General features: G+C 44.6%; 1 protein-coding gene across 2 annotated transcripts in view; it reads right to left on the bottom strand.

The window, feature by feature from the left end:
• Positions 1-25,565, bottom strand: part of ADAMTS17 (ADAM metallopeptidase with thrombospondin type 1 motif 17) — a 259,822-nt gene extending 234,257 nt beyond the window's left edge. For both annotated transcript variants that reach the window (XM_040414242.1, XM_040414241.1), the window contains exons 1-2: positions 25,275-25,565; positions 21,209-21,573 (exon numbers count right to left, since the gene is read on the bottom strand). In XM_040414242.1, the coding sequence (XP_040270176.1) occupies positions 21,209-21,573; positions 25,275-25,314 (405 nt within the window). In that variant the 5' untranslated portion in view covers positions 25,315-25,565. The remainder of the gene's footprint in view (positions 1-21,208; positions 21,574-25,274) is intronic.
• Positions 25,566-26,104: the final 539 nt, after the last annotated feature.

Here is a 26,104-nt window from a genome sequence, read left to right on the forward strand (position 1 = left end):
GATAAAGAAACATCACACACATTTTGTACGTCGTAATTACCAAGCACGCCAATACTAAAGATATTGTGACAAATCACAAATTCTACAACTGTTTTATGCCTGTTTCACACTTGCGTTTTGGTTTCCTGTTTGGAGATCCAGCAGAGGATCTCAAAACCGGACCAAAAGGGTTCAGTTTTATGTTAACACATCCGGAAGCATCCGTTCCGTTAGGATGCGGGTGTTACATTGAAACGGAACAAACCAGATCCGGCACTAAAAGATCTGGGGGGTTTTCAGATCCGAAAAAAATGGATTTGGCATTATTGACTTACATTGATTTTGCTTCTGGATCTGGTTTGTTCCGTTTCTCAGTCCAGACACAAAACCGCAGCTTTCAAAGGTTTACTGTTGGGTCAAAAAACGCAACACAATGGAACGGAACGCATCCTGATCAGTTTTTTCCCCACTAACAATGAATGGGGGGGGGGGAAGGAACCGTTTTGGGCCGGTTTTTAGATCCTCTGCAAATGCTACAATGCAAGTGTGAAACAGCCCTTACATTTATATTTGTCATGGAGTTTTATCAATGATGCCAGTAGTTCCAAAAGGTAAATCACCTCACCCTCATTACATAACAGCGTTAAAGCCAAATTCCACAGCAGTAGCTGTGTACAGGTTAATATAGTATATGTGGTGGCTCACCTGTCTTGATATCTGTATTTAAGGTGCTTTGTTATATGAAAGTTCCACCCAAAAGCTTTAAATATGTGTATTTATTGCTGATTAACATTCGGAGCTGCATTAAAAACTAAATATTTTAATTAAATATAAATATAAACTTGGATCCAAAGGAAACTATAAACTAAAAACGGAAAATATGAATACCATCAATAAATCACTCCTAATAATTCATCAAGATAGCATCACTGCCAATACATATATCATTTCATATCAAATTCATAGAATAAAAGTAAAGAATAAAATAAATTATAAATGACGATTCAGTTCCCTAGTTGATGTTTGCTTCTATTGTCCCCCATTGGTTATAATTTGTTTTACGTGAATGTAAGTTTATTCTTCTTCCGGCAGCTCTTGGTATAAAGCCTCATTCACACGTCAGTGTTTTGGTAAGTGATTTCCATTAGTGATTGTGAGCCAAAACCAGGATTGGAGCCTCCACAGACATAAGGTATAAAGGAAAAATTTGCACCTCTTCTTGTTTCAAGACACACCTGGTTTTGGCAGAAAATCACTGATGGAAATCGCTGACCAAAGACTGACTGTGTGAATAAGGTACGATGGCTGTTCCATGATCCTACCCAGCCAAGAAATGTCTATCATCATTCAAGCCTAAGGTAGTTGATGGGTGCACTGTCATCAGAAAATAACCTATTGTTTAAATCACATTTTTATGTTTAACATTTATTTTTTTATTTTCCATGTCAATATCTATATTTAAACAAAAAAACAATCCTGCAGTTTTTGCACTGGCCACTAAGCCTAATAATTGTCGCCCCTTCTTGGCCTGTACAGATCACTTTACTGCAGTTATTTATTATTCCAATCCTGTCTGTATGCAGATAAATGAAGATCCACCCTTCACAATAGGTGATTGTCGGATCTTATGTATTCTTTCCTTGTACAATGACCTCTGCACAGGTCACAGAACATGCCTAGAAAACTCTCCCGTAGAGGTCGGTGAGGTCCCCTCCACCATTGTGTCTATGGCCCATGAGGATGCCGTAAAGCAATTTTCTTAATGCTGTGTAAATGTTGTTAAGAACATCTCAGGCAAGATGGCCGCTCCCAAATCATGTTTAGGAAATAGAATAAAAAATCTGTAATCAGAAAGTAAAATCAGAATGGAAAAAAAGTAGATGTGCTACTATCTGGTTTTAACTGGCAAATAAAATGTTTGGTGACACATTTCCTTTAACTCTCATAGACTTTATTAGGGAGCTCTACATGCACCAAATAATTTGCTCAGGGTATTTTCTCAACCGCAATCCGGCTCTGTATGTACCTACTGTATATGTTGTATTTTATACACAATAGACAGTCTGTTCATGCTACACATCTGCGGTAAAGATCATATGTTACAATTATCAGATTTGACGTAATTGTCTTCTTCCCACTAAGTATTTTTTGTGTCAGATGTTCATTCTATCTGAATGTACATACTTAAAGGGGTTGTCCCACGAAAAATATTCTAGTTTTCAAACCAGCACCTGGATCTGAATACTATTGCAATTGCATGTAATAAAAAATTAAGAGTTATTTAATCAAATGTATCTGTACAGCGCCACCTGCTGTTTGTTATTTTTCTTATTTCTTTGACCTGCTCACTGAGATGGCCGCACATGCTCAGTTTATCCTTCAACTGCCTCCTGAGCTGTGATAGAGAGAGAGCTGCAGCTGAATGGACACGCCCCCTGAGCTGCAGCAGAATGGACACGCTCCCTGAGCTGCAGCAGAAAGGACACTCTGCTTAAACTGTCAGCTTGATATAAATCTAGCAGAGCAATGGATGAGGAGATCTCTGGATCCATGTGAGGTACAGGGCTGGTTCTAGCTTTATGAGAAAGAGACTGTCATGTAATATATGATGTCTGATTTTAATTTTTTTACATTAGTCATGGGATAACCCCTTTAAATAATTTATGCCATGATTAATGTAAAAATCTAATGTAATATAACAAAGCTAGAACCAGCCCTGTACCTCACATAGATCCAGAGATCTCTTCATCCATTGCTCCAGTTGCTGTGTTAGATTCAGACTGGCAGTCTGGCATGTCTCTATGGATGTGTGTCCCTTCTGCTGCAGTTCAGGGGGTGTGTTCACTCCCTTAAACTGCCAGGGAGATAAGACTGATGGTGTGGGAATGATGCAACTGGGGATGTGTGTCCACCTCAGCATACGGATGTGCACATTAATATACAGATTAAACACCAGGGAGTGCCATCATACAGTGAGGAACAGAAGTATTTGAACACCCTGTGATTTTGCAAGTTCTCCCACTTAGAAATCATGGAGGGGTCTGAAATTCACATTGTAGGTGCATTCCCACTCTGAGAGACAGAATAAAAAAATAAAAAACAGGAAATCACATTGTATGATGTTTAAAGAATTTATTTGTCTTGCACTGCTGAACATAAGTATTTGAACACCTGAGAAACAGCAAGAATTCTGGCTCTCAAAGACCCGTTACTGTGCCTTTAAAAAGTCCACCTCTACTCCACTCATTAATATAACTTAGTAGCACCTCTCTGAGCTCTTTAAAGACCCCTGTCCACCCTACTGTCAGTCAGACGCCAACTACTACCATGGGCAAGGCCAAAGAGCTGTCAAATAACACCAGAGACAAAATTGTGGACCTCCACAAGGCTGGAAAGGGCTACGGGGCAATGGCCAAGCAGCTTGGTGAAAATAGATCAACTATTGGAGCAATTGTTAGAAAATGGAAGAGGCTAAAGACGACTGTCAGTCTCCAGGTACCTTCACACTAGCGTTTTTCTTTTCCGGTATTGAGTTCCGTCACAGGGGCTCAATACCGGAAAAAAAACGGATCAGTTTTATCCTAATGCATTCTGAATTGAGAGCATTCCGTTCCGTATGCATCAGGATGTCTTCAGTTCAGTGCCTCTTATGTTTTTTGGCTGGAGAAAATACCACAGCATGCTGCAGTTTTCTCTTTGGCCACAAATCCTGAACACTTGCTGGAATGCCGGATCCAGGCATTAATTTCGATTGAAATGCATTAATGCCGAATCCGGCCCCAAGTGTTCTAGAAAAACGGAACCGGTTTTGTGGTCTGCGCATGCGCAAAAAGACGGATCCGGTATTGCAATGCATTTGTGAGACGGATCCGTCTCACAAATGCATCCGTTTGCGACGGAACTGTCTGCCGGAATCCTCTGCCGCAAGTGTGAAAGTACCCTCCCTCGGACTGGGGCTCTATGCAAGATCTCACCTCGTGGGGTATCACTGATGATAAGAAAGGTGAGGAATCAGCCCAGAACTACAAGGGAGGAGCTGGTCAATGACATGAAGAGAGCTGGGACCACAGTTTCAAAGGTCACTGTCGATAGAACACTACGACGTCATGGTTTCAAATCATGCATTCCACGGAAGGTTCCCCTGCTTAAGTCATCACATGTCCAGGCCCATCTGAAGTTTGCCATTGACCATCGGGATGATCCAGAGGAGTCATGGGAGAAAGTCATGTGGTCAGATGAGACCAAAGGAGAACTTTTTGGTCTAAACTTCACTCGTCGTGTTTGGAGGAAAAAGAAGGATGAGTTGCATCCCAAGAACACATGTGGTAACATCATGGGGTGGTAACATCATGCTTTGGGGGTGCTTTTCTGAGAAGGGGACAGGACGACTGCACTGTATTAAGGAGAGGATGAATGGGGCCATTTATTGTGAGATTTTGAGCAACAACCTCCTTCCCTCAGTCAGAGCATTGACGATGGGTCATGGCTGGGTCTTCCAACATGACAACGACCCGAAGCAAACAGCCAGGATAACCAAGGAGTGGCTCCATAAGAAGCATATCAAGGTTCTGGAGTGGCCTAGCCAGTCTCCAGACCTAAATTCAGTAGACCTTCTTTGGAGGGAGCTGAAACTCTGAGTTGCTCAGCGACAGCCCCGAAACCTGACAGATCTAGAGGAGATCTGTGTGGAGGAGTGGGCCAAAATCCCTGTTGCAGTGTGTGCAAACCTGGTCAAGAACTACAGGAAACATTTGACCTCTGTAATTGCAAACAAAGGCTTCTGTACCAAATATTAACACTGATTTTCTCAGGTGTTCAAATACTTATGTTCAGCAGTGCAAGACAAATAAATTCTTTAAAAATCATACAATGTAATTTCCTGAATTTGATTTTTTAATTCTGTCTCTCAGAGTGGGAATGCATCTACAATGTGAATTTCAGACCCCTCCATGATTTAAAATCGCAGGGTGTTCAAATACTTCTGTTCCTCACTGTAAATATGTAAAGAGAATATCTCACTAGTGAAGCATTTGTCTAGCAAAGGAAAGGACAAAAGTGACTAGTTTTCATTTGGAATTATATTAAAATAACATGAAATGGTGGCACAAGCCCTTTAATGTAATTCCAGCCATGACAAGCATACATCCATGCACCTTCCCTCTTCTAAAGCCAGTGTAGTGAGGCTGGCAACAGAGAGGTTTTGAAGGATCCTTGAAAACCTGCAAACCGCAGCAAAGGGAGAGAATCCTCAGGAGCCTAGAGCTCAGGAGAGACTTCTCATCAGACAAATCCTGCCAAGAACAACACACAGATTTTACTGTAAAAATAAAACCCTTGAAGCACAGAAAGGACCTACAGCAGAGACCGGGTCCTTGTGACGATTCCCGTTCATTGACCTGGTAACAGGGCGTGGATGAATCAGAGAGGTAAAATATCAAGACGGAACAAATCACTTCGCTGTCTAGGAAAACTTCCACTCTGCAACGCTTCAGAGAACCAAGTAATTAATTCCAGCATGAGGTGTGGAGATAAACAGAAGTCCAATTGTACTGTATCCAAGAGTACAAAAAGGCATGTTTACAGCGCTCTCAGATGGCTCCCAACTAATATCATGTCTTTAGACAGCTGAAATATAATATAATGAGGGGGAAATGTAAAACTAGTAATAAAAGGTTGTGATTATAATATCTGCTATTAAGGAAGGAGGATGAAATAAGGTTCAAGACCACGATGAAGGAGCAGAAGGGACTATATATTGCTGGGACCACCATCAATAAATTAAGGCATATCCAAATGAGATGCCTTAAAGGGTTATTCCGGTTACATCACGTTATCCCCTATTCAACCCCTTGGACCTCCATGAACACAAGAACAGGAGCCCTATACCCCATGGGGACCCCCTGAAATGAACTGAGCAGTAGGTCAGTAGGTCATCCGCACTGCCACTCCATTTATCTCCATAGGAATGCCGGACATAGCCAACCCCCAGTAGTCAGGCCCCACAGATCTAATCGTTTTCTCCTATTCTGTGGATAGGGGACAACTTGACGCAACTTTAGTTGTACACATAAAACCTGTCAGAGCACTCTAGAAGAACATTACATTTATCTTCTTTAGTAGCCAGAAAATCTTCTATGCAAGATACAAGAATCATGCTAGCAAGATGGAACTGACACTAACAATACAAATACTGCCAGTGCTGCCTTCAGAGGAGGCGCTACATACATGTGCTACTTGATGGAACATGCAGTACACGTAGGTCAGTTGGTTAAAATAATTGGGCACCTTTTGGGAGTTTTTGGCAAACTCCCCTCCTGGGCAGACCTGCAAATGGAAACATAATTACTTGTTCCCTGCCGCTGGGTCCCAGCTCCTTCACTCCCTACTTTGACACTGTTGCAGCCAATCGCTGGCCGCATTGGTAATCTATTCCCCTTGCAGCATGTAACCAACTGACATGAAGGGGACAGGTCACCGCTGTGGCCAGTGACTGGCTGCAGCAGTGTCAAAGCAGATGTTGACAGCAGGGTACCCAAGTAAGGGAACAAATGAGCCAGGTCCCAGCAGTGTAGAGCAGGAGAGTAGGCTTCCTTTTGCAGATCTGCCCAGGAGGGTTGGTTTGCCGAAACCTCCCCAAAAGGTGGCGAACCTCTTTAACCCTTTATGGTTTCACGAGCGCCATAAATGCCAGGTTTGAACAGCAGAGGCCGGGGGCTAATGTCTACGATCGGCAATAATGCCGATCACACACATTTAAACTCTGAGATGCCGTGGTCAAATGTGACCACAGCATCAGAGAGCACTAAAACCAGAAGCTGAGCGTTTCCTGACCCAGGTCGCCTTACCCTGGCTGAGATCGGGGAAGGCGTTCCATACTTGTAATAGACCTGTGCCTGTACAAAGCTTCCAGGCCAAGCAGTAGTATATTCCAATGCTGGCCTGCAGTTGGCAGCACTGCATTGGAATATTCTGAACCCTGTATTCTCTAATGGATAGAAATCCATTACAGAATACAAGTGCCAGTCTAATAATTTCATGTTATAGTCTCCTCCTGGTGACTTAAAAAAAGTAAAAAATAAAAAGGTTTTTTAAAAATCTAGAAAAAAAAAGTTCTAATCACCGCCTTCCCCGGCCTAGAATAAGAAAAAATTATTAAATGCGCATACTATTAAAATATAAAAATATTATTTCTATATGGTGTAACTGTAAAAAGTGATCAAAAAGTCATACAGATTGCAGAATAGTACAAATAAAAACTACAGATTCGTCCCCCCAAAAAAGAGCCCTTGTGCAGCTCCGTAAACATAACTATAAAGCCCCATTCACACGTCCGCAATTTCGTTCCGTATTTTGCGGAACGGAATTGCGGACCCATTTATTTCTATGGGGCCGCACGATGTGTGGCCCGGCTCCGGAAGTGCGGACCTGCACTTCCGGGTCTGCATTTCCGTTCCCGAAAAAAATTGAATACGTCCTATTCTTGTCCGCAATTGCGGACAAGAATAGGCATATTCTATTAGTGCCGGCGATGTGCGGTCCGCAAAAAGTTAGTTAAACTTTCATTTTCAGGTGAAAGGTCCTCTTTAAGTCCCACTAGGGACTTTTACATGCGATCGTTGATCGCTTCTCCCATAGACTGCAATGAATTACCATTGTAATCTATGGGAGATTAATTATGTTCCTATGGATCCCTGCCACAGACAGGGCTCTATAGGAACATAGCTGTGGCAGGCCTTGGAGCATTCAGAAGGCTTGAGGCTGCCACAGCAACCAAACAGTTCCTCCGATCTTGGCCGGGGAAAGCTCTCTCAGACCATGGCATCTGAGGGGTTAAATGTGTTATTGCTGATAACAGACATTGCCTATGGTTTCTGGGTGAGCGCCATGTTTAAAGACCCAACTTCTGCCGCACGGCGGAGGTCAGGAAGGGGTTAAAATTATTGTATATGATGGTAGCTGTAATTTTGTAATGTATTTCTTCTTCCTTCATTGCTCCTAGCTCCCGTTCTGGGCAGCTCTTTCTTATTTCCTGTGATGTTACCTCCATGTAGGGGCAGTGATAGGGTAGTGTCTATGTAACTAGCTTTGTCGGAGGGGTTATAAACTAGCTGGATGTTAGGGGCGGTGCTGGAGCTTTGATAGAGGAAGAAGTGCATCATGGGTTTGGTTGGATACAGCAACATGAAGTGCTACATTCAGGAGGAATGTGTTTAAATGGTGAAAACGGGTCAGGAGAGTCCAAATTGAAAAATAAAAAACCATGGAGAACATGTTTCATGAGGTAAGCAATTGCATGAGCAAATCTGTTTTTAAAAAAAATCATGGTAATCCTGGAAAATCATTTAAAGGGAATCTGCCACCACAATTTTGCCTATTATGTGCAATAATACATGAGTAGTACTGCAGATAAGGATTCCAGGTCACCATTTTTTGTATTTTTTTACTGCCCCACGTTCCCCCCCTGTCAGACTTTAAAAATTTAAAGCTATGCTGAAATAGTGCACGTTGTCAGGACTGCTGTGCATGCACACAGGAGTCCTCTCCATTGTGTTAGCGTCCTGGCTGTGTATTTCAGTGCAGCTCTGTGTGCTGACAGCGGAGGAATAGGGGGTAGTAGGAAAATTACAAATAGGAATCTGGACTCCTTATCTGCATTACTACTCATGTATTACTGCAGATAATAGTCCAGAATCATGGTGCCAAGGGGTTGTGTCACTAATATAAATGTATTCTGCCCAACAGATATCACTGTTATATCATTTTTCCCAAATATCACAGTTTATTAAAACTGCCTTATTCTAAAGTTATTAGCCTACCACAGCACCCTGTGGCAAATCTGTTTTGCTGCTCAGTTGCTGTTGGTTATGTAGTACATTGGCACCTTGTAATGTACGACAGCACAGTGTGTCCTGTCCTTCTCTTCGATAACTACTCCTCTATGTGCAGTGACCAGGCCCATCGCTAACAGACAGGCAAAACAAGCAATTGCTTGGGGCCCCGAGCTGGCCCGGGGCCCCAAGCAGAGCCGGTGCTTGTTTTGCTTCCTCTTTAAGGCTGCAGCCGCCTGAGCGCTCTATAGAGAGCCTCAGGCGGCTGCAGCACTCCTGGTTACCTCCTGAGTTCTCCTCCTCTACCTCCTGGCTGCTGCTCTGTAGCGTGGCCGAGCTCTCCTCCTCTACCTCCTGGCTGTCACTCAGTCCGGCCGGGTACCGCGCGGTACAGGAACAGGGGATTCAGTTTCCTGTTCCCGGCCGGACTGACAGGAAGTGTACACTGAGTGCTCACTTCCTTTTAGTCCAGCCGCGGCCGGGAACAGGAAACTGAATCTCCTGACCTGTACCACGCGGTTCCCGGCCGCACTGAGTGACAGCCAGGACTGGAGGTAGAGAGCGAGGAGCTCGGCCACGCTACAGGCTCCAGGGAAGGAGCCGGAGGACTGAATTAACTTAGGAACTTATCTAAGGTAGGGTAGGGAGTAAAAAAAAAAAAAAACAGGGAAGGAGGGGGAGAGTAAGTAGGACATTTGTTGAAAATGTTCAAATTTCATGCACATTAACTGCCTCCGGACCGCCTAACGCAGGATCGCGTTCCGGAGGCGGCAGCCCTGTGCAGAGTCACGCATATATGCGTCATCTCGCGAGACGTGAGATTTCCTGTGAACACGCGCACACAGGCGCGCGCGTTCACAGGATCGGAAGGTAAGCAAGTGGATCTCCAGCCTGCCAGCGGCAATCGTTCGCTGGCAGGCTGGAGATGCGATTTTTTTAACCCCTAACAGGTATATTAGACGCTGTTTTGATAACAGCGTCAAATATACCTGCTACCTGGTCCTCTGGTGGTCCCTTTTGCTTGGATCGACCACCAGAGGACACAGGCAGCTCAGTAATAAGTAGCACCAAACAACACTACACTACACACCCCCCCTGTCACTTATTAACCCCTGATCACCCCTGATCACCCCATATAGACTCCCCGATCACCCCCCTGTCATTGATCACCCCCCTGTAAGGCTCCATTCAGACGTCTATATGATTTTTACGGATCCACTGATACATGGATCGGATCCGCAAAACACATACGGACATCTGAATGGAGCCTTACAGGGGGGTGATCACCCCATATAGACTCCCTGATCACCCCCCTGTCATTGATCACCCCCCTGTCATTGATCACCCCCCTGTAAGGCTCTATTCAGATGTCCGTATGTTTTTTACGGATCCACGGATACATGGATCGGATCCGCAAAACACATACGGACATCTGAATGGAGCCTTATAGGGGGGTGATCAATGACAGGGGGGTGATCACCCCATATAGACTCCCTGATCACCCCCCTGTCATTGATCACCCCCCTGTCATTGATCACCCCCCTGTAAGGCTGCATTCAGATGTCCGTATGTTTCTACGGATCCACGGATACATGGATCGGATCCGCAAAACACATATGGACATCTGAATGGAGCCTTATAGGGGGGTGATCAATGACAGGGGGGTGATCACCCCATATAGACTCCCTGATCACCCCCCTGTCATTGATCACCCCCCTGTAAGGCTGCATTCAGATGTCCGTATGTTTTTTACGGATCCACGGATACATGGATCGGATCCGCAAAACACATACGGACATCTGAATGGAGCCTTATAGGGGGGTGATCAATGACAGGGGGGTGATCACCCCATATAGACTCCCTGATCACCCCCCTGTCATTGATCACCCCCCTGTAAGGCTCCATTCAGATGTCCGTATGTTTTTTACGGATCCACGGATACATGGATCGGATCCGCAAAACACATACAGACATCTGAATGGAGCCTTATAGGGGGGTGATCAATGACAGGGGGGTGATCACCCCATATAGACTCCCTGATCACCCCCCTGTCATTGATCACGCCCCTGTCATTGATCACCCCCCTGTAAGGCTGCATTCAGATGTCCGTATGTTTTTTACGGATCCACGGATACATGGATCGGATCCGCAAAACACATAAGGACATCTGAATGGAGCCTTATAGGGGGTGATCAATGACAGGGGGGGTGATCACCCCATATAGACTCCCTGATCCCCCCCCTGTCATTGATCACCCCCCTGTCATTGATCACCCCCCTGTAAGGCTGCATTCAGATGTCCGTATGTTTTTTACGGATCCACGGATACATGGATCGGATCCGCAAAACTATACGGACATCTGAATGGAGCCTTATAGGGGGGTGATCAATGACAGGGGGGTGATCACCCCATATAGACTCCCTGATCACCCCCCTGTCATTGATCACCCCCCTGTCATTGATCACCCCCCTGTAAGGCTCCATTCAGACATTTTTTTGGCCCAAGTTAGCGGAATTTATTTTTTTTTCTTACAAAGTCTCATATTCCACTAACTTGTGTCAAAAAATTAAATCTCACATGAACTCACCATACCCCTCACGGAATCCAAATGCGTAAAAATTTTTTAGACATTTATATTCCAGACTTCTTCTCACGCTTTAGGGCCCCTAGAATGCCAGGGCAGTATAAATACCCCACATGTGACCCCATTTCAGAAAGAAGACACCCCAAGGTATTCCGTGAGGGGCATATTGAGTCCATGAAAGATTGAAATTTTTGTCCCAAGTTAGCGGAAAGGGAGACTGTGAGAAAAAAAACTAAAAAAAATAAATTTCCGCTAACTTGTGGCAAAATTTTTTTTTTTCTATGAACTCGCCATGCCCCTCATTGAATACCTTGGGGTGTCTTCTTTCCAAAATGGGGTCACATGTGGGGTATTTATACTGCCCTGGCATTTTAGGGGCCCTAAAGAGTGAGAAGAAGTCTGGGATCCAAATGTCTAAAAATGCCCCCTTTGCGCATCTAGGCTGCAAAAAAGTGTCACACATGTGGTATCGCCGTACTCAGGAGAAGTTGGGGAATGTGTTTTGGGGTGTCATTTTACATATACCCATGCTGGGTGAGATAAATATCTCGGTCAAATGCTAACTTTGTATAAAAAAATGGGAAAAGTTGTCTTTTGCCGAGATATTTATCTCACCCAGCATGGGTATATGTAAAATGACACCCCAAAACACATTGCCCAACTTCTCCTGAGTACGGAGATACCACATGTGTGACACTTTTTTGCAGCCTAGGTGGGCAAAGGGGCCCACATTCCAAAGAGCACCTTTCGGATTTCACCGGCCATTTTTTACAGATTTTGATTTCAAACTACTTACCACACATTAGGGCCCCTAGAATGCCAGGGCAGTATAACTACCCCACAAGTGACCCCATTTTGGAAAGAAGACACCCTAAGGTATTTCGTGATAGGCATAGTGAGTTCATGGAAGTTTTTATTTTTTGTCACAAGTTAGTGAAATATGAGACTTTGTAAGAAAAAAGAAAAAAAGAAAAAATCATAATTTTCCGCTAACTTGTGACAAAAAATAAAAAATTCTAGGAACTCGCCATGCCCCTCACGGAATACCTTGGGGTGTCTTCTTTCCAAAATGGGGTCACTTGTGGGGTAGTTATACTGCCCTGGCATTCTAGGGGCCCTAATGTGTGGTAAGTAGTTTGAAATCAAAATCTGTAAAAAAATGGCCGGTGAAATCCGAAAGGTGCTCTTTGGAATGTGGGCCCCTTTGCCCACCTAGGCTGCAAAAAAGTGTCACACATGTGGTATTGCCGTACTCAGGAGAAGTTGGGCAATGTGTTTTGGGGTGTCATTTTACATATACCCATGCTGGGTGAGATAAATATCTTGGTCAAATGCCAACTTTGTATAAAAAAATGGGAAAAGTTGTCTTTTGCCAAGATATTTCTCTCACCCAGCATGGGTATATGTAAAATGACACCCCAAAACACATTGCCCAACTTCTCCTGAGTACGGCAATACCACATGTGTGACACTTTTTTGCAGCCTAGGTGGGCAAAGGGGCCCACATTCCAAAGAGCACCTTTCGGATTTCACCGGCCATTTTTTACAGATTTTGATTTCAAACTACTTACCACACATTAGGGCCCCTAGAATGCCAGGGCAGCATAACTACCCCACAAGTGACCCCATTTTGGAAAGAAGACACCCCAAGGTATTCTCTGATGGGCATAGTGAGTTCATAGAAGTTTTTATTTTTTGTCACAAGTTAGTGGAATATGAGACTTTGTAAGAAAATTTTTTTAAAAAAATCATCATTTTCCGCTAACTTGTGACAAAAAATAAAAAGTTCTATGAACTCACTATGCCCATCAGCGAATACCTTAGGGTGTCTACTTTCCGAAATGGGGTTATTTGTGGGGTGTTTGTACTGTCTGGGCATTGTAGAACCTCAGGAAACATGACAGGTGCTCAGAAAGTCAGAGCTGCTTCAAAAAGCGGAAATTCACATTTTTGTACCATAGTTTGTAAACGCTCTTTTACCCAAACCATTTTTTTTTTACCCAAACATTTTTTTTTATTAAAGACATGTAGAACAATAAATTTAGAGAAAAATTTATATATGGATGTCATTTTTTTTGCAAAATTTTACAACTGAAAGTGAAAAATGTCATTTTTTTTCAAAAAAATAGTTAAATTTCGATTAATAACAAAAAAAGTAAAAATGTCAGCAGCAATGAAATACCACCAAATGAAAGCTCTATTAGTGAGAAGAAAAGGAGGTAAAATTCATTTGGGTGGTAAGTTGCATGACCGAGCAATAAACTGTGAAATTAGTGTAGGTCAGAAGTGTAAAAAGTGGCCTGGTCATTAAGGGTGTTTAAGCTAGGGGGGCTGAAGTGGTTAAATGCAACAGCAGTATTTGCACTGTAAACCTCCTTTTTTATTTATATAAAGTGTGGGTGAACTTAAACTGTATGGCTATACTGTGGTTGCTGTAGGCTTTGCGTGCGTAAGGTGGGGAGGGCGTGGAGGGGGGGGCCTCCATGTCTATTTTGCTTGGGGCCCACAAATTCCTTCAAGCGGCCCTGGCAGTGACTGTGTGGTAAAAAGAAAAGGCGTGGTTAGCATCACGTAATGTACTAATGTCATGCCCTAAGGCGTGATAGGACAACAGAAACATGACAAACCAGGAAGTAGGATTCAAGCCTGGGGGATAAGAGAAAACTGCAAATGACGTAAATTTGAAACAAAAAAACTAAAAAGTATCCAAAGAGGAATGAGAGCTAGAGTAATTGTTAAAAATACACTTTAAATTGAAAAGTAGTTTATGTCACAACCCCTTTAAAGGGGTTTTCCAACCCTTATAATGACCTCCCCAATGCCCAGGTCCCTCATATAGATTACACTTACCTGCTCCTCGGGACCTGCGTCGCCCCTGATCTACACACGGCCGCCGCTGCATCAAAACATGCGTCGACGGGGGGAGCAGCCAGTAGAGGGCGCGACCGGGACAAGCCTCCCTAGCATCGCAGGTGATGGTAGGGAGGCTCACCCCCGTCACAGCCTGCTATAGGATGTTCCCCCCACCGTCGCCGAATATTTTGATCCATGCGACTGGGAGATGCAGGGGGCGGCCATGGGGGGATCAGAAGCGACGCGGGTGCCGAGGAGCGATGGAGGTAGCAGCCAGTAGAGGGCGCGATGGGGAAAAGCCTCCCTAGCATCGCGAGAACTGGAGCGATTTCATCCATCCGGAGCCGGCGCCATCTCGTGAGAACAGGAGCGTCTTCTCCCTGGCTAAGAGTGGAGCGCGCTGATTGGATGTGCTCCGTGCCCCTTCCTAGGATAGAAACTACCACAGACTGAAAGTGACTGCTGCATTCATGAACCCATGACGATCTCTTGTCTGAAGTGGTGTCTAAATCAGTGTGTATATATACACTGCGTGCAGAATTATTAGGCAAATGAGTATTTTGACCACATCATCCTCTTTATGCATGTTGTCTTACTCCAAGCTGCATAGGCTCGAAGGCCTACTACCAATTAAGCATATTAGGTGATGTGCATCTCTGTAATGAGAAGGGGTGTGGTCTAATGACATCAACACCCTATATTAGGTGTGCATAATTATTAGGCAACTTCCTTTCCTTTGGCAAAATGGGTCAAAAGAAGGACTTGACAGGCTCAGAAAAGTCAAAAATAGTGAGATATCTTGCAGAGGGATGCAGCACTCTTAAAATTGCAAAGCTTCTGAAGCGTGATCATCGAACAATCAAGCGTTTCATTCAAAATAGTCAACAGGGTCGCAAGAAGCGTGTGGAAAAACCAAGGCGCAAAATAACTGCCCATGAACTGAGAAAAGTCAAGCGTGCAGCTGCCAAGATGCCACTTGCCACCAGTTTGGCCATATTTCAGAGCTGCAACATCACGGGAGTGCCCAAAAGCACAAGGTGTGCAATACTCAGAGACATGGCCAAGGTAAGAAAGGCTGAAAGACGACCACCACTGAACAAGACACACACGCTGAAATGTCAAGACTGGGCCAAGAAATATCTCAAGACTGATTTTTCTAAGGTTTTATGGACTGATGAAATGAGAGTGAGTCTTGATGGGCCAGATGGATGGGCCCGTGGCTGGATTGGTAAAGGGCAGAGAGCTCCAGTCCGACTCAGACGCCAGCAAGGTGGAGGTGGAGTACTGGTTTGGGCTGGTATCATCAAAGATGAGCTTGTGGGGCCTTTTCGGGTTGAGGATGGAGTCAAGCTCAACTCCCAGTCCTACTGCCAGTTTCTGGAAGACACCTTCTTCAAGCAGTGGTACAGGAAGAAGTCTGCATCCTTCAAGAAAAACATGATTTTCATGCAGGACAATGCTCCATCACACACGTCCAAGTACTCCACAGCGTGGCTGGCAAGAAAGGGTATAAAAGAAGAAAATCTAATGACATGGCCTCCTTGTTCACCTGATCTGAACCCCATTGAGAACCTGTGGTCCATCATCAAATGTGAGATTTACAAGGAGGGAAAACAGTACACCTCTCTGAACAGTGTCTGGGAGGCTGTGGTTGCTGCTGCACGCAATGTTGATGGTGAACAGATCAAAACACTGACAGAATCCATGGATGGCAGGCTTTTGAGTGTCCTTGCAAAGAAAGGTGGCTATATTGGTCACTGATTTGTTTTTGTTTTGTTTTTGAATGTCAGAAATGTATATTTGTGAATGTTGAGATGTTATATTGGTTTCACTGGTAAAAATAAATAATTGAAATGGGTATATATTTGTTTTTTGTTAAGTTGCCTACTAATTATGCACAGTAATAGTCACCTGCACACACAGATATCCCCCTAAAATAGCTAAAACTAAAAACAAACTAAAAACTACTTCCAAAAATATTCAGCTTTGATATTAATGAGTTTTTTGGGTTCATTGAGAACATGGTTGTTGTTCAATAATAAAATTAATCCTCAAAAATACAACTTGCCTAATAATTCTGCACTCCCTGTACTCATAAGCACTTCCTACTTTGCTCTTGCTATATACAGTATATATATGCTGTGAACTGGGAATAGTAATGCTTTCTAGTGCAATGTTTTTTGTATTTTTTCTAGTGTAATGCTTTAGTTTAAATGTCAGTTCTTGTTCCTCTGTCCATGGCATCTAGGATTGCTCCAAACAAGATTTCATTGTATTGTACATTGTATTACATTGTATTGTACAGTGACAATAAAGGCATCTTATCTTAATAATGACACGCCCGGGAGAACTTTTGAAGGCCCGCCCAGTTGAGCCGAATGGCTCATTATCATACAAGGCAGCAAATATTCCAGGGGGCAGCGCGGACAAACGGGGGCACTGATTGAAAAATGAATGACTGAATAAGCAATACTGGGGGAATGTAAGTAAGGCTATATCTTTAGTTTAACTTTCATTTTCAGGTGAAAAGTCCTCTTTAAAAAAAGGAAAAAAAAGGAAAATTTTTTAAAAAAATATAAAAAAGATAAACACTTGAATCAACCACCTTTCCCCATATTAACAATAAAAATAAACAACAAAAAATTTATATCTTTAGCACTGCTGTATCCCAAAATGTCCATAATACTAAAATATAAAAATATTTATCCCATACGGTGAACGCCGTAAAAATTGTCCCACAAAATATGAACCCTCACGCAGCTCTGTACACGCAACTATAAAAAAGTTGTGGGAATAGAATATATATATATTTTTTTAAGTATTAAAACACAAGAAAAAATATATAAATGTGGAATCGCTGTAATCATACGGATGTGGAGAATGAAGGGAACAGGTCAGTTTTACAGCATAGGTAACACTGTAAAAACGAAACCCACAAAACTGTTGAAGAATTGCATCTTTTCCGATTTCACCCCTGACTGGAATTTTTTCCATTATCCCCACTACATTGTATGCAATAGTAAATGGTGCCATTCGAAAGTGCCCTTTGTCCCTAAAAAACAAGCCTTCAAATGGGTAAGTCAACAGAAAGGCAGGGAGTAAAAAACAAAAATGTGAAGACAAAAAAAAAAAAATCGCAAGGTCTGAAGGGGATCAATAATTTAGATGCAAATTGGAAAACCCTCTAAAGAAGTTGTTTGAGTTATTACTAGTATGCGCTGTATCGTGCAGGGCAAGGTCACCGGCACTGATGGGCAGGCTTTAGCGCTGCCCTAGCCATTTTACAGGCTATGGCAGCGCTAAAACCCGCCTATTAGTGTTGGTGACGTCAGCGGGCTCACTACTAGATGGAAGCCTCCAACTAGCTTACCCATGGAGGGCCCGGTACGTCACCGGATTTTCAGAAAATGCCTTTGACCTGCACGATTCATGCTCAGATGCTCATATCAGGGGGCTGCCTGGGTGAAAACGAGAATATGTCCGGGGATACTGTATTTACGCATGTTTTTCATTCCAGGAGGAAATGCTCATCAATGAAACTATACTGTATAGACATTGAATTACAAAAACGTCTTGCTGCAGATTTTCTCAAGAGTTACCTCTATTATAGGAATCTTTAATTAAAAACCAGATACTGACTCCTTATCATAGAACCAAGTGAAATAAGTTAAAAAGAAACAGCTAGGAATGCAGTTCTGCAGCCAATTGACAATTCACACTGAAAGATGTCAAACCCGGCAGCCAAACTGCTCCTAGATGAAACGTTATCATATCGCAGTAACACGCGTGTAGGTGCCAGGATGAATTAAACAGTGAATCTGCAGTCTACACAACATGCAAGGATCAGGTATTGGGATTTCTTTCTCATGTTCAGTTTTCTTTACATTCCAGGATACAATCATCAGTAGTTAATACTGAACCTGCACTTCCTCTCGATGCACATATTTTCCAATAACGTGGCCTACCAATCGGCAGAGGACTGGACTAGAAACAACAGTGTCCTATAAAAAGGCAGGACAGGCTGTAAGTAGGCAGCTAGGTGGCCAAGAAGTATGTATACTTACAATCGGACAGTAATGACTAGGCATGGTAGGTTCTCTGTACTACATAGCTGAGAATCTGAGACATCTTCCAAGTTCTTCATATTTAAAGGGAACCTGTCACCGGGATTTGATGTATAGAGCTGAGGACATGGGTTGCTAAATGGCCGCTAGCACATCTGCAATACCCAGTCCCCATAGCTCTGTGTGCTTTCATTGTGGAAAATAAAGGATTTGATCCATATGCAAATTACCCTGAGATGTGTCCTGTACGTGAGATGAGCCCAGCATCGCCCCGCATCCTCAGAATCTCCTCCTTGCTCCCCGACGTCACACAGCCAGAGCGCCGTAATCTCGCGATGCGCGAGCTAGTACATGCGCAGTGTCCTCATAGTGTTCCTAGGAACTGCTCTATACATCAAATCCCGGTGACAGGTTCCCTTTAAAGGCTATGTACACCTTTGGAGGCAAATTATTTTATGATCGCATTTTACTCATTTTGGACTAAAACTTTTTTTTTCAATTGGTCTTCATTAAAAATATTGAGCCATTCTCTCACTGTTTGTCTAGCTGTGTGAATGGAACTTTTTTACATTCACTTTGTGTAGGTCATCTAATATACCTTATCTCTAATTTACTAAGAGGTCATAAACACCTATTTAAGCCACCTTCTTATCATTAAAATAAGAACTGAGCTATAAGTGTTAATAAGGTCAAAGAGCAGAGATAAGGAGACTATCAGGTGAGCAGGCTGACAGAGCAGAGAGAGATATCAGTTCCTGCTACTAGAGAATCTCAGCCCTGTACAAAGAAAGGGGTACAAATTATTTTTAGTTAAAAAACGAGTACAATGCAATAATAATAAAAAAAATTGTCCCCAAAGGTGTATAGTTTAAAGAAATTTCCCAAGTGTTTAATAGTTATGACCTATCCTCAGAACAAGTCATCAGTACGTGATTGGTGGGGGTCCGACACTTGGCACCTCCGCCGATCAGCTGTTTGAAGAGGCTGCGGCGCCCCGGTGAGCACCACAAACTCCTCACAGCTAATCAAACACAGCGCTTGGTACTGCAGCTCAGTCCCATTACCATGAAAGGGACTGAGCTGTGCCTAGGCCACTAGACCGATGAACATGACGTCACTGGCCTAGGAAGAGTCCCACGGCCTCTTCAAACACCTTATCGGCAGGAGTGCTAAGCCTCGGACCCCCACTGATCAGATACTGATGTCCTACTGTGTCCTGGTGCCTGTGGGAGACCAAAGTCCACTCTGCCACATAAGAAGACACCAGTATATCAATGGCACATGGTATGTGGCAGCCCTGTTATAGATTTTGCAATGGGGCCCAGGAGCCTCACATTATACTTCTGCATATAACCTCTCAAAAGACACAAGCCATGTCATCACCACAGTCAGTAGAAGCCAAGTATTCAAATAATATTAAGCCTGAGCACCGGTCTCCAAAATGCTCTTCTCTGGCAGCTCAGATGTCAGATGTCCAAGCAGAGAACACCTGGGTAGAAATGTGGACCATTAAGTGGATGGTGGCTCTGTGTCAGCTAGAAGGGGGTATCTCTGTATGCCAGCATATAATAGCTTCCTGGTCAGAACTATATGAGAACTGAGTGCCTGGTGGTTTGGCACTGTGGCTTGCACTGTTATTGAGTTACCGGTTAATGTTATACAGGCAATAACTGTAACTGGAAATGTTATAGGGGCACCGATTATGGCTGCCAAGTGTACCTATCTGTCATTTTGTGCCTAGTGGAGGGCCAAGTTTTTACCTCAAGTGGAGTGTTCAGTTACATTGGTAATATGACCAAGCAAACCCATCTTTGAGCTTTGTAGGGATGCCACCTGACTTTGTGTTGGACACTGAAGACATGGCATTGATCACAATGATAGGCCCATCAAAGCTGGGTACCATGTTACACCTCCTGCTGCACTACTTTGTGGGTAACAAAATAATACCTTTTTAGAACTCAACACTGCAATATGCACAAAGCAGAGCTGAGGAGGTGTGGAATATACCTGTGGAGACCTTGCCTCCTAACCCTTGGACCACTGTGGCTTACACAATATTTCCAACATGTCAGAAAGGGGTGGCCAACCTGTGGCTCTTGAGCCGCATGGGGCTCTTTGCTTCTTCCAGTGCGCCTCTAGCTGTGGAGCCGGGAAGCAGTCAGGCCGACTCACTCTCCACCCCATGCTCAGATCTCTTTTCCTGATTGGGCACTGTTGCTACTTTGCAGCTCCAGCTCACTCTCCACTACGTCCTGATGCACACAGTGTGAGAACGTAGTACATGGAGACACTATGACCTGAGGTTGTGCTCATCAGGTCACAGTGGAGAGCGTGTCAGACCTGCAGAGTAGCAGGTGCCCGAGCAGGAGCCCAGTGCCTGATCAGGAGAGGGAAGAGATTTTTTTAAATTATAGAACTGAGCATGGGGGTCAGATCTGAGCATAGGGGGGGGTCTAAGCATGAGTTGGTCAGGTCTGAGCATGGAGGGGGAGATCTGAGCATGGGGGGGGGCATCTGGGCATGGTGGAGAGATCTGAGCATTGTGGGGGATCTAAGCACTGAGGGTCTGACACTGGGAGTCTGAATTGTGTTGTCTGATCCGAGCATTGGGGGTCTTATTTTGGGGGTCTGATTTAGAGGTCTGATGAGGTTTGGGGATCTTATTTTAGGTCAGATTGTATAGCTTGTGGCTCCTGGTAGTCATACTTTTTTTTATTTGGCTCTTTGTGTCTGTAAGGTTGGCCACCCCTGGACTAAATGATACATGACAATCAGTGTCTGAATGTGCTCTGAACCATCCATGTACCCATGTACATTGCCCCACCATATACTTTATGGAAGTGTGATGACTCCATCAAATGAACAAAGGCATTTGCCTATAAGAATTAACAGGTACACACCAGTCCTGAACACGTGCTGACCGATGCAAAAGACTTGTTGTGGTTTAGAACTTCTCCAACATAGAAACAAAGCTCATCCTCTGGAATTTGGGTTTGGATTTTGTCTCCGAGTTCTGTCCTTTCCTCCACTACAAAGCCCGAGGCCAGGAAATCATGGACCCTCTGCAGGTGCAAATGAAGGTCCCTGCCAAGTGCAGGCAGATGGATGTACATATTATCCGGATGGGCTGCTGTGTCTCTGGGAATTGAGCGTGGCCTTCGGATGTTAGTGAAGATTGACTCATCTCCTCCCAGTGGCAGAGAGATCGGCCCAGACCATATTAACTGTGGAATTACAACTTCATCTGCTGGGTCAGAGGATCCAACTAAAAAACAGAACGTGATTTTCATGATTCAGACAGATGTGTTAACAACATAGCTTAACAGGTTACAATGCTGCCTAGGCCACAATATCTGCATAGACATATAGAAAAGTAACACAGTTTAAAGGGGTGTCCCATCTCAAGCACTTCTGCCTGATAAGTTGGGGGGCTCACGTCTGGAGAAACTTATGAACAGAGCCATAAACCGCTGGGAAGAAGCCTTTCCATCAAAGCCAACAAGTGACCACTTTACATCGGAAAGTTGGGGTCTTGGTGCTCCTGCTCTCCAGATATGGAAGACCTTGATTTGTTTTTCACCCTAGTTTATATATGCTTCTCAGTGCAAATATAAAGCAAAGTCTATCTGTATGAACCAAAGCAGAGATCCTCAGCTGACCCACTAGTGACCGCCCTCTTCTATCCACCTCTGCTTAGAAGGGTCACTGAAGCCAAAACCCTCTGCAGAATCAGCTGTGCTCCAGGCAGCAGAACCCAGCGCTCAGCTCCCAGCCGGACTCCAGCTCCTAATGAACGGAAACTATGATGTTCAAGCAAAGGAGCCCCTGCCAGGAGCGGCTCAGGTTGAAACATCAGCTATGAAAATATAAAGGGCCTCTTCACACAGATCCGTCCTCCCCCCTCCGTGCACATAGCACACGCACAGCAAGAGGTGCAGTGATATCTGGGTTGTCTGAGGGGCTGCAGTTTGACGTCAGCTGCTATTTTACAGGGGAGTAAGGCTTTACCTACTAAGCTGCAGGCTGCTTCTGGACCCTGGAAGACAGAAATACAACTTCTGGCTACCAAAGTAGTCAGGATCGAGAGCAGTGCAGTTTAGTCAACATGGGCCACTGGGCCGCCACCAATTCTTATTTCATTTTATCACTAATTTTCAGGATCCCTGCCTGGATGTAATTGGAAAAAAGTTTAATCCGCATTCCAAAGAAAGGTTTAACCCTTCGAGAAGGCGAGCAAGGTGTCTGCACTGCAGCGATGTTCCCTCACTCAAGGCTCTCAGAACTGCTACAAGGCTCTTAACGGATACAATCCATGCTATAAAATGCGCAATATTCAGAAGATATCATAAACTATTCAGAACATCAATAGATAAGTGTAGATTCTATACTGTAATAACGGCTTAGCATAAAGAAACGTGCAATACCCTGGACAGCACTCAACCGCTGTCTGCACGTAGATCCGATCAACCGTGGACTCCAGACCTGTAACCAATTCCATTCGGCCAGCATAAATGGGGCACCCACCAGGGCATCCTATGTCGACCCGTGTGTTGTATCCCTCAGACGTCACATGACACCGAATACCACACAAGCTGCGAACCTCTCTGTGATGCAACCGCCCGATGTCTAGACTGTCAGCCGTGCACCGTGTTCTTGTAAGGAAACAGTGCATCACCTTAAGATCGCTTTCACCCAGTCAGTGTTTCATCAGTGATTGTGAGCCAAGACCAGGAGTGGAGCCTCCACAGACATAAGGTATAAGGGAAAGATCTGCACCTGTTCTGTGTTCAGAATCACTGATCAAAAACGGATTGTGTGTAAACGGTCTTAGGCCTCCTGCACATGACCGCATCCGTTTTGTGGTCCGCAAATCGCGGATCCACAAAATACAGATTTATCCTGCAATATTTGATGGACCCACTGTAAAGAAGCCTATTCTTGTCCGCAAAATGGACAAGAATAGGACAGGTTCTATCATTTGTGTCACTTAAAGGGTTTCTGTCACCCCACAAAACTCTTTTTTTTTTTTGGGATAGTTAGATTCCTTATAGGGCGATATAGGAGAATATAATAGTCTTATTTACTTTCATGCGGCCGATTCTTTATAAAACGAAGTTTTATAATATGTAAATGAGGGCTCTACCAGCAAGTAGGGCGTCTACTTGCTGGTAGCCGCAGCAGCAATCCGCCCCCTCGCCGTGTTGATTGACAGGGCCAGCCGTGATCTCCTCCTCCGGCCGGCCCTGTCAGTAATTCAAAAATCGCGCGCCTCTGGTCATTCGGCGCAGGCGCTCTGAGATGAGGAGGCTCGTCTCCTCAGCACTCCCTCAGTGCGTCTGCGCCGATGACGTCTTCTCTTTCGGTGATGTCATCGGCGCAGGCGCACTGAGGAGACGAGCCTCCTCATCTCAGAGCGCCTGCGCCGAATGACCAGAGGCGCGCGATTTTTGAATTACTGACAGGGCCGGCCGGAGGAGGAGATCCCGGCTGGCCCTGTCAATCAACACGGCGAGGGGGCGGTTTTCTGCTGCGGCTACCAGCAAGTAGACGCCCTACTTGCTGGTAGAGCCCTCATTTATATATTATAAAACTTCGTTTTATAAAGAATCGGCCGCATGAAAGTAAGTAAGAGCATTATATTTTCCTATATCGCCCTATAAGGAATCTAACTATCCAAAAAAAAAAAAAAAGAGTTTTGTGGGGTGACAGAAACCCTTTAAGCAAATAGCAATCATCATGTAGAAGAAGTTAATACCAACCCAGGCACTTACTAATGTATTGTGATTATTCATATTGCCTCCTTCGCTGGCTGGATTCATTTTTTCATCACATTATATACTGCTTGTTTCCATGGTTACAACCACCCTCTACATAATAAATGCCATTTGCTAAAGTGAGACAACCCCTTTAAGGTGATGCACTGTTTTCTTACAAGAATAAAGCCTCATTCACACAGTCAGTATTTGGTCGGTGATTTCCATCAGTTATTTATTGTGAGCCAAAAACAGGTGCAGATCTTTCCAATTTTACCTTATCTCTGGGAAGCCTCCGCTTTGATGAATAATTTTGGTATTAGATTTTTTTTTTAACTGGAAAAAACATTTTAAAACTTGGATCCGATTGGAAACTCGGAACCGACGGATCTCTGTACAGCATTAATCCGAAGTTTTGAGCGAAGCGTCTTCGGATCTTGGATCCCAAGCTCACTTCACTGATCGCTAATTGTGAGCCAAAACCAGGAGTGGAGCCTACAGAGAGATAAGGTATAAGGGAAAGAGCCGCACCTGTTCTGTGTTTGGAGCCGCACCTGGTTTTGGTTCAAAATCGCTGATGGAAATCACTGACCGAACACTGACGTGTGAAAGCGGCCCTGTAAGAAGATAGCTTGCACTACTGTGCCATACCTCAGGACTGGGGACTTCTTATTTACATGGTTTTACCTGTCTCTCCTGCAGTCTCTTAGAGACATCCCTATCACGGACTGGAGACAGCACCAGTCCAGATGTCTTCTTCACTACTCCCAAGTCTAGTGCATGTGTGGCAGTCTCCAGCCTCTGGCTGCAGGCAGAGACCTGGAAGGTCCAGCAGTACAGACAGGATGCCTGGAAGAGGGAGGACTGCGTCAAGCCAGAATCCGGGACTATCCAGCGCGCCTGCGCTGCCAAAGGGACATTAACCCCTTAGCTACCGGCACCACAGAGGAGCAAAAGGGATTCTGCTCATTCAGAATGACTGTCTGGTGCACTGTGACTTGCAGAGGGTGCACCTACCGTATGCTGTAGTACTCTGCAGTAGTATATACATCACATCACTGGATCTAACCAGGGCAGCATCTGTCAGCAGTTTATATGCCTGTGTCTGAGGTGAGGTGACAGGGACTGATCACAATCTATACAATATCATAAAGTGAAAGGTCCTATATAATGCAACCAGCCACAATAGGAAATAACAGCACAGTCTGCTTACCTGGTGCAGTCAGGAGGCACAAGAAGCCGAGAAATAGCATCCTAAGGCTCCACTATGGGGGTGCAGGGTGCCAAGGTGCCACAGTCAGCCCCAGGTGGCAGTGAATCAGGACCAAGTACTGCAGTGTATTCAGTGCCAGTTCCAGCAGTGCAGCCCCTATCCCTTGCCCGGTGCAGTGAAGACGATGCAGTGAAATGCCCGGTATTTGCAGTTCTTCAATCTTTGGAAAAGCAATTACCACAGCAGCCAAAACTGCACTGGATGTTCCCGACCCGCCCGCAGGGCACAGGGAGCGCCAATCAGCGCGCGGCCAGCACCGGGGACGGCGAATGTCAGCTCAGGTATTGGGAGAGGGAGACAGGGGGAGGAGGGATCTGCGGCAGTACACGTGGTTGGCTCGTAGTGCCCACACATGGACGCTAGAGGGAGTGCGAGGTGTGCGAGAAGAGGCGCTCGGCAGGTGTGAGGGGGAGCGGGAGGGAGCAGCGTCTGTCAGTGATGGGTGCAGACACCGTGTGGAGACGGGGCAGGGGCCGCAGGGCACGGGGGTACGGAAACTCACACTGCCACCTGCACAGTCTCACCTCAGGGACTGAAACCATCGGCTCTCTTTTACACTTTTTTAATTTTTTTTTATCGTTTTGGACACCAAGGGGGTCATGAACAAAATAATGTTGCCATAAACAAGTTGCAAGACCCCTTTTTGCTATGGAAAGAAAATGCGTTCGTCTGCATGAGCCCTAAAACAATATTTTGTCACACAGTCGTTTTTGCGTCATTCTCAAGACTTGGGAATGGCGGGGGCGTGACAGAAGCCGGGGCAGCACATT

Source organism: Bufo bufo, chromosome 1, assembly GCF_905171765.1.
Source record: "Bufo bufo chromosome 1, aBufBuf1.1, whole genome shotgun sequence".
Taxonomy (NCBI): domain Eukaryota; kingdom Metazoa; phylum Chordata; class Amphibia; order Anura; family Bufonidae; genus Bufo; species Bufo bufo.